Here is a 9,991-nt window from a genome sequence, read left to right on the forward strand (position 1 = left end):
TAAATAACAAACAAACAAACGGGTATTTTAGAAACATTTGACGTTCAAATTGTTGCATTAGGGACCTTTACATCGGAGGACGAGGACGACTTCGAATTTTCCGTACTGAGCATGCGCATAAGGTTTCGAGGCAGACATTTTTTAAGTGCGCGTGCTCAGAAAGGAAAACTCGTTATCGTCCTACGATTAAGCGTAAACCCTGCACATTAAAAAGAATGGGAGAGTCTTTTTAATTGGATCTTTAAATTTGTTACAGATGTTAAGCACCAAACGTAACACGATTAGACATGCAAAGAAACATTTCTGCACACGGCTATACATTTGTATTCCGATGATAAACCTCGCAATTAAGTCGCGTACCGTACAATAAATCAACCATGCTGTTTTTCTCTTTATTCAAATGATAAATACAAGATTTGCCCCTTTCCCTTTGTTCGCTATTTTTATAGGAATGTTTTACTCCCACCACCTCGAACCTCGAAATTTGTACCACGCCTCGTCACCAAGCGAGGTGTAATCACACTTATAGCTGTTTAGCCTTAATGTTTGCACATGCAGGATCATTCAATTTGTAAACAGCGGGTTAGATCACTGCTCACATTACATTTAAGTCCATCATGATTGTTCAATGCCGAACACTTTGGTCTGCAAAATACACTTTTATTTCACTTCATTTAAGTCATTTGCTCCACACAGGAAGTTTTTGAGGAAAAACACAGGACTATTTGACTACAGTAATAATCTACCAATGACAGACAATTGGTTACTGTGAGAGGCCACTAAACAGTAACTACCTTGAAAGGGTCGAATTAAAGAATCGGTTTCAAGCATGAAGACATGAAGGCCTAATGACATCAGCAGTTACCATCAGTAACAATCTGTTTCCCAGAGCTTCTGGGTTTATGTGAGTCGGGTGAGACTTGGTACCGGTAAACAACCAAGTGCCTCGGAAACACATACCACTAAGGACAGTAGTGTTTACTTGTTCGTTTTCAACAATCTTTATGCATCTAACAGCTGCTGATCTCGATGGTTACGTACTACACAGAAAGCATTTCTCTTTTAAACATGAGTTTGTTCATCTGTTAGCATAATCTATGCCCGTTATCTGTGGCGATGTAACTCTACCACATACAATTTTCAAATTTTCGGCGTCTTTAATTAGCTCAGTTTAGGCTTGGGGATAAAATCGGATCATTAAAATCTCCAAGCGCAGTCATTCACATTGTCCCAAGTAAATTTTTGTGGGAGCTTAACGAAACATGGAACTTGTGAGAAGTCTAGGAAGGCGGTGGTGTTTATTTAAGATGATTCTGATAAAAGAAATTCTTAAACAAGCGTCACAGCTCTTGACTTCAGAGGATGACTTCAATATGTTCAATGCCATTCGAATTTAACTCAATGTCAGGCCAGCTGCTGCAATGTACTTTTGCAGGAATCCTAATGCATCTGCATGCAGTTCCGACTTTATCTTGTCAACAATCTGTGTGGAGAAATAAATATTATTTATTATATAGATACCAATGAAATACGGGGATTGTTCTTGTTCCTACAATTTGATATGTTCGTAGCGCAAAGTGAAGATACGATTTTTACCTGTCACATGTGAGGACATTGATGTCGTCATGGCTACGGCCATGTCAGCCAAAAATATTAGTACATCCTGTTCACGCGCGAAGTCGGGCCGTTGGAATCATGAATAAAAAATTGTATCTTACGTAAACGTTCTTTATCTTTTCATTTTCGGTCTCGTTATGATGCTTATCAAATTGATTTCAATATTTTTGATAACAGTACCGGCCTCAGTCAAGGTGATCACTTTTGTCTGCTCTTAAAATTAAATATGAGATGTCTCAGACTTGGATTTTTATTATCTATATCATAAAAAAAAAAAAAAAACATTACATGACCGCGCATGGATTCCGATATGAATTTTATTTTCTCGTGCTCATGTCTCTCTCTCATTTGCTGCGCTCCCTCATGAAACACATTTATCACCACTCTAAGATAATATTTGTATCCCCGCAGTCACGTATTATTTTCTCTGTAAAGCCCGGGGATCCCACCCCGGCCCTTTGGGAGCGAACATAACACAGACAAATCCAGTATCTAACCTTCCCAGGATTGTCTGATGACAATTTCTGCAATGACTGTGCAAGAAATATTTTGGCATCGGGAACTGTCTCAGAGAATGGATCCCTTTCCTTTTTGCCAGCAAATGCTAGCTGCGAGTAGGCTGTTTGATAACCTGAAAACAACACAAACACTGTTAGGCCATACTTCAAATGTCTTAATCAACTGATAAACCAGCAATATGCTTCATAGAAAAGAAGCAAAGTAGTCTTCATTAAACCTGGAGTATCTTCAATTTCTATGAAATGTTCATCATCTGGAATTGAGTCATCTTCAGGTAACTCAAACAATTCAATCAACGCTTGTAACAAGGGCGCCCTATGATTTAGAACAAAAGATGATTAACAACTCTTTCCTCAACATTTCATTACTGGTGCAACAAGTAAAATTAAATATGAATGGGAGACCTGCATGGGCATTTGCAAGCCTCACAGACTGGAGACTGGACATAAACACTGTATTGTGACTCCCTTTTGTGCTTAACTCCAAAATATCCGTACACTTATTTGCATATCAATGCCTCGTTCTTCAAAGAATGTCGCTAAAAGAACAAAATAGAGGCCGGGTATTCTGCAGTTACTCCAATTAGTTTAAGGTCACCAAAACATTGAAGTTCCTTTGGAGGTTACACTCCCGAATTTTCAACAATACCATACAATGCTGAAATGCCATATGGGGACAAGAACTTTCGCGGTTGTATCCAAGCAAATGACATCTGCTCACAATCAAATGAAATATTTGATGCTGTGGTGTTCAATGTGGGCAGAATTTTTTTTTTTTGGGGGGGGGGGGGAGGAGAGTGGGAGAAGGGAAGAGGAGGGTCGGGACAGTGACACTGTATTCAGATAAGTAAGAAAATTTCTTACCAAAGGTTGTCATAAGTTTTCAAGAATGCGGGACAGTCTGTGAGCAACTTTATCATTCCCACAGCACAAATCCTTCTCTCTGTTGTCCCAGAAACCTGTAACAACAAAAAAATCACCAGTGGCATTCAAACTTCTGCCAACTTTCAACCATCTTTTTTTGTTTTTTCTACCACCAATATTTGAATAACTGGGTGATTGTTTAACAGCGATTGATATGACCCATCGGATGGTTTCCCTACAGGGACCGAAGACAACGAAAGACAGTGATAAAGTAGTGTCTCAACCGTACGATAACTTTTGCTGCACGGATGACACAGGGGCTTTTTATTTTCAGTTTCGGTTTTGTACCCCTTATGACTGACAAAACCGTACAAAAATCACGAAACTTTAAAATTTCATTATGTTGTCAAGAAGAGCAAATGTCAACTTTCTCGCTTGTGCCAATATCAACCTAAATTTAATATAACAATCATGATCTACAAACAACAGTTGCACGCTAAATATTCAAAGCAAGTAGAGTAAAGACACACAGGTTAAGTGCTAAAAAAACAATGATGCAAGATATTGCTGAGTGTTCTAGAAGACGGTTCCTCTGTTTCTGTTCTCAAGATTTTAAGTAACGAAAGTATCATCTTCTAAATCGCTTGAAATCTTATCATCAACCTTGCCAAAAACATAAGACACAAATGCAAGTATCCTTTCTGCATTTATGTTGAACTGGAATACAAAATTTTGTAACAAATTAAAATTAAATAGACAGGGCCAGGCCCAACCAAATTAGCATCAACTACCTGCAGGCCATGCCAATACTTTAAATCAAAATATTTCTGAAATAAATATTGAACTGTTGTTACATCCTGGAAGCATTAAAATAGGATTGGGATAAATGCACTAAATAAGATAATTAAATTGTTGTACTAAATCATCTTACCTTCTGTACATCACAGATTAAAATTCTTTGCACAAAATTTCCAAAAAGTCTGCACACAGAGAAAAAAGGTAATTAAATTGAAATAAAATAGGCACACATTGCGTACGTGTGGTAGTGCAGTAACACAGCGCTTTATTACGTAACTGTCAACTGCGTTTTGTTTTCCAGGAGATTCAAGTTGTCTATGTAGCTCTAATAGTACACAATATTGTTTTGGTACCGTACATCATTGTAGTGCCATGGTAGATGTTTTAGGTAAATAGCCCCCTGAGAAGAGATGTGGTTACTGGTAAACTACTAAACCCAGAATAATTGCAGAACCTAAAAGGGAATGCAGAAACATTGGCTTTGAGGCTGACATGTTGATCATTTTCAAATTCCCTTGCAACTTCTTTATCACCACAAGCCTCTGATAGCTTTCCAAGACAAAAATTCACTGAACTTAAAGGGGCTAGGTCACGCTATTTTAGGTAATTTTGTTTAATTTTGTTAATTATGAGCTCTAAACGTCAAATTGGCAGAGCAAGAGTCTTTCATTTGCAAAATCACGGCCACATAACAACTGAGAATGATTTTCCAGCTGTGTAAATGACATTTTGATATAGATGCTTTCGGTTCGACCTTGTTGAGCTGCGTCGTTGCTGTACTTGCGACGGCGATTAGCCGGGACAATTATTATTATTATTAATTATTATTAGACTGATATAAATACATGTTTATGTCCTCTCTCACCCTTGCTGAATGGAATCTACAGTCTCCATAAGAGCACTTGGACCATTCTTGGCAGAAAACAGACAAAAAAACACCAACAAGCCTATGAAGAAAATAAAATTAACTGAGGCAGATTCTTCACAGAACACAGAGATATATTAACCAACATTTGATTTTGACGGTACTAAGTTCCCAACAAAAACGGAAACAGCTTCCCAGAGGTATTATCATGTCCTTGGAAAACGAGAAAACAAAAAGGCCGAGTTTCTGAATTAAGGAAACAGTTTTGTTTCAATGGGAAGCACAACTTGCTTTTGACGTCTTCTGATCGCATTTTGGGCTGAAAGAAAGTAATTTCTCCTCATTTTCTGTAGTTATTGTGAGCAAAAATTAAATATTAGAAAGAAAGTAGCCACTCGGACAGGTCATAGAAACATCAAGTGATACATGTAACTTCCACAGTCGTTTTAGCCTAGTTCCTGTGATGTGTAAATACGAGCATTTTCTACTAAAATGCTAGTACATTAAACCCAAAGAACAGCACTGGTAAAACTAATATTCGCGTGTTTTTTAGGAACATAATAGGTTATAATTGGTTGTGGAAAGAACCAGGCCCCGTCCACATGTATCCGTTTTCATTTGAAAACGCAACTTTTTCTTTACGGATAAGGCTTCCGTCCACACGTATCCGATGAAAACGATCACTGAAAACGGAACTTTTCAAAACGCTCTCCAGCCTGGAACTTTTTGAAAACGCTGTTTTCGCGTGTACGTTTGGACGGACGAAAACCTTACTTTTCGAAAACGCTGACGTCACACTAATAGTTCAAATCCACTCCGCGCAATATTTTGAACTTATTCAAGATGGCGGACAGGTGTTTCACTTGTCTTGTCTTCAGTACTTGGACCTGGGCTTATTTCAAACCTAATTGCCGGTTTTCAAGCAAACTTAGCTTTGCTATTTCTTTAAGCTGACTATTATTAGGTTAATTTCACTATCGGCGTCAAGAGGCGGAGGGTTGAAACGACTTGGTGGCTGCCCGGCAAGACCTCGACGATTTTGGGTTACACCTGGACGTACTATAGCGCTTGGTGGGACAACTTTCTAGCCCAAATAGTTATCGTTAAAAAGACTACTCATGCGTCAAGCACGTTTTAAAATTGATTCATCGTATACGTGTGGACGGGCGACAACGATGCGAAAACGCTACGTGTGGATGCGAATTCTTTTGAAAACGGAGAAAAAAAGTTGTGTCTAAAAACGAATACGGATACGTGTGGACGGGGGCTTATTACTATCGGAGGGATAAGAATTTGGCTGCAAGAGGATGGATATCGATCCCCCCAAAAATTCCACTTTCTTCTATTGCTGAAACCCCTTTATTTAGCCGACAGCGTGAGTAAATAGACCATATTCGTATTCTCAGTATTGAACTGGAACTAGCTACCAAAGGAGGCCAAAGTCCATTGCAAGCTACAACAAGTTGCAAAATTGTTGAGACAAAATTGAGACACTTTCCCACTCCCCCCCCCCCCCACCCTCTCCCCATTTCAATGTTGACTGTTTAAGTTTCCAACATTTTTTTGTCTTGCTAGGCCCCCTGATAAGGGGGGGGGGGGGGGGGGGCGCTGCCAGTCCGAATTTGAATCCTATAGGGAAAATTTTCAACGTAGAAAAGGAAAAACTAAAGAAACAATCGTAAGACATCGTATAAGCTCTGAAACGTTTGAGAAGTTTGCAAAGCGCATTGTACCAAACACGAAACGATATTAATTATTGACATACGGTGACATCGATTTTCAAGTGTTTGGACTTATCATCGCTAACAGAAGACTCCGTACCAAATACTAAAGCGAGCAAAGTATTTTGCACCGCAGATCTGATGCTCTGAAAGTTACACGTGGTTCGTATTATGTAACACAATACCATTTATTGTGTTCCTTGGTGACGTCAACGGGGATGGTGGCGTTACAATTGAAACTCGTATCTTGCAGGATACAGCACAATTCAACTAGTACTTTCTTTTCTACTCAATCCAATACATTACCAGATGATTCGTATAATAAAGTTCACACAGTTAGAAATCCTGTATATATCGTCTACTCCATTTACCAACGGTCTACCATCCAAGCACGGTTTACCATCGCAACAGCAAGAAATATTATATCATATTATTTTCTCAGTGAAAAGTTGTGGTAGACCGTGTAGACCGTTTCATATAGACCACATAATGTGTAGCCTGTACAAATTTTTTCACTTTTGTATCTCATTGTAAAACAAATCTGGCAAAGGATTTAGCAAAATCGGGTGGTTTCCTTTGATCATTGTGCTAAGTCGGTCATTCCAGAGAACATGGAATTAGCCTGTACCCGACACGTCACTTAGAAGACTTGCTACTAGGCGTTAGCAATCCCGTCTCTAGAAGCAGCCTAACCCGAAAGCAACAAGTAATGTTACAAATGGACCTCTGTGAAAATGTATCTTTGTATAACAATGTTTGCTGAGAATTGATTTTTCGGAAAGAGGATGTTCCCTTTAAATGGCACGCGATCGCAGTTAAAGGTGAGGTAGTGTGTCTGTTTCTCATACGTAAACAACAGCTAATTTCGTTCATGTTGCGCGTGTTTTAGATGTCACGTATATAATTGTTTAAGGCAAATTATTTTAAAATCGGTTCCAGGATATTCCTAGCGTACTGTAAAAAGCGAAAAGATGGGAATCACACCTTTTCATCTACCAAATTATGTGTATTTTCGACTTGACTCACAGAAAGCACTGAAATGGCTTCAAATTACGTCATACCGAAACCCCGCCAAAACCCAGTTTATCGCTGGCCATTTTCCATTTACAGCAGATCAGAGAATAAAACCATTTTTTTTTGGAAACACCATATTAAACGCAAAAGATAAACGCCTTCTTGTTCCAATAAACAAAGTGACCGTATGACAATACAGTGACAACCAACTCAGACAACAAGTTGCAAAATTGTTGAGACACTTTCATTAAAAAACACCTTTTCTAGCTTCCAGTACCCACCGTATCTAGAATTTAAAACCTTTCCCACTTCCCCTCCCCTCTCCCCATTTCAATGTTGACTGCTTAAGTTTCCAACATTTTTATGTCTTGCTAGCAACACTGATAGGAGGGGGGGGGGGGGCTGCAGTGTGAGAAATGATAGGTAAATTAATAGCGAGCGCTCCAAGTAGGTGAAGTGTCTCCACTATTTTTGCAACTTGTGGTAGCTCCAGTTCAATACTGAGAATACCAATATGGTCCATTGGTCCATCGATTAAAAAACACATGCAGAGGTCGCAAAGGCTGTTTTAAATTGGAGAATTCTTATTTAAAACAATAGGCTGGAGAGTTGAATCTCTACTTTACCTTTCACAAATTTTGTTGTTTTTGAGCTTTGTAACCTTTGAAATAATATTATGAAAATGGACTTCACATGGACTGAAAATGCTGATCTGTAAGACAAGAAAAAAAACATATCATAAGAGAAATAAAAAAAAACATAGAACAGAGAGAGAGAAAAAAAATGATGATAACGCAAGTTTGCTCAAACAAACACTTCACCTTTATAGTGCCATTGCTCATTTCAAAACTCTAAGGCCTAGGGAGTCCACGATAAAAGACACTGTATGGACGGACTACACTTTTAGAAGCTTTTAAAAAATTCCGGAATTTCTTTTCCCCCAAAACCTACACTGTTCAATTGTTTTAGATTGCCCAATTATCAAATCCCTCTCTGATTGTTTCAGAAATAGGACAAAACCGGCTGCCTCTATTGAGCACTAATAATTTTCATATTCTTAGCTTACTTTTAAACAAAAAAAAGAGAAATTTGAATACATCGTTCGTTACTAAGGACTTACGGTTCAAAATGCTCCACCATACTCCCCAAAAGGTAAAATCCTTCGTGGTCATTGCTCTTTGAAGCAATAAGTTTTTGGAAAACACCCAACAGCCCCATCTGATGAGAACAAAGCAACAACTTAAAATACTGTAGATTAAGTACGTTTGGGATTGCAGCTCACTTATTTTATCTCCAGTTGCATGGTCACACTGATGTACACGTCCTCTGGGAACAATGATTGTGTTTCCGTTTTATAAACCGGTAACGCTTTTTTTCATAACAGCCGATGTAAGTCAATAATCGTTGGCTGTTGTCCTTCAGTAGCATTTTAAATGAACTGGGAAAGGTTCAATTGAGGCCTTACATTACTGTCCATTTAATGTTAAAATCGTTTAAAATCAGGGATAAGAAAAATATTCTGTAAAGTAAAAACGTGTGAAAAGCGAAAGAATGTTTGGAGGGGGGGGGGGGGGGTAAAATGCATGGGATAAATAATAAGGTATAAATATGAATAAAACGAATGGTATGATCTAATGGGCGAGTGTCAAAGTACAAAGAGTCTCTATATATGTTATAATAATTATTAGAATAAAAGTTCCGCGAATTCGCTACATTTCTCTCGGGAGTCGAGGGTAGGTTTGTAGTTACGTATGTAAAACGCTTCGAACAGTCGTAGATTTGCGGGGTCGTTTTCTAGTACAATGGTTTTGATTTCGATGCCTTTGTAAACTTTGTTTTGGCACTTTGAGATGTGTTACTTCACGGAGGAGTTATCATTGTTCAGGTGTTCTCTTACTCGATCGTGGATAAGACGTGTAGTTCTCCGGATGTAGTGTTTGTTGCAGTGCTGAAGAACCTTCCAGCACATCAAGAAAACAGCCTCGAACTCATCAAGTGTTTTCAAGCCGGCGATTTCACCACCAACAAAACGCAACCATATCCATGCAGCCTCGATGTGATATTCTTCTACACTTCAATACCCATATAAGAAGCCATTACCAACGCCACCGACAGAATTCGCGAATCTTTTATTCTAACTAGAACTAATAGTTTTCACTACATCTGCCCCCGCATAAGATAATACGGATGGCAGTTGCGGTATTTTCCAATTAATGTGTGCTGTACATTGTGATCTCTTCATATCATTTTACATGTAAATGAAAGTGAAAGATGCAAGGAAAGGATGGGCAACAACAAACAGCATTTATTTTCAATTTTCATTAACGTTTATTGATACCCTATCAATTGAAAAGCAATTTACGTAATGCCTTGAAAATATGATAGTAAAACAGGAACAGGAATATTCAATGACTAGAAGACTTCAAGGCAACATTCCGTACGACGTCATCTTTTTGATCCATGCATGTGGTTCTTTCCACGGCACTTTGAAATACCATAAAATAGGAACAAAACTCGCTTATTATATTCGGATCGCTGATTATTATTATTATTATCTGCGAATAACTGTTGTAAAAATGATCGAAGATTGTTTG

At 38.4% G+C, this 9,991-nt stretch overlaps 1 protein-coding gene across 1 annotated transcript in view; it reads right to left on the bottom strand.

Annotated features, from left to right (window-relative positions):
* Positions 1-213: 213 nt before the first annotated feature.
* Positions 214-9,991, bottom strand: part of LOC138012756 (exportin-2-like) — a 59,236-nt gene continuing 49,458 nt past the window's right edge. Inside the window, exons 25-32 of the mRNA XM_068859644.1 lie at positions 8,518-8,615; positions 8,024-8,109; positions 4,663-4,744; positions 3,931-3,979; positions 3,000-3,094; positions 2,354-2,451; positions 2,115-2,248; positions 214-1,483 (exon numbers count right to left, since the gene is read on the bottom strand). Of these exons, the coding sequence (XP_068715745.1) occupies positions 1,394-1,483; positions 2,115-2,248; positions 2,354-2,451; positions 3,000-3,094; positions 3,931-3,979; positions 4,663-4,744; positions 8,024-8,109; positions 8,518-8,615 (732 nt within the window). The 3' untranslated portion in view covers positions 214-1,393. The remainder of the gene's footprint in view (positions 1,484-2,114; positions 2,249-2,353; positions 2,452-2,999; positions 3,095-3,930; positions 3,980-4,662; positions 4,745-8,023; positions 8,110-8,517; positions 8,616-9,991) is intronic.

The sequence above is a fragment of the Montipora foliosa genome, chromosome 8 (assembly GCF_036669935.1).
Source record: "Montipora foliosa isolate CH-2021 chromosome 8, ASM3666993v2, whole genome shotgun sequence".
NCBI classification, from domain to species: Eukaryota; Metazoa; Cnidaria; class Anthozoa; order Scleractinia; family Acroporidae; genus Montipora; species Montipora foliosa.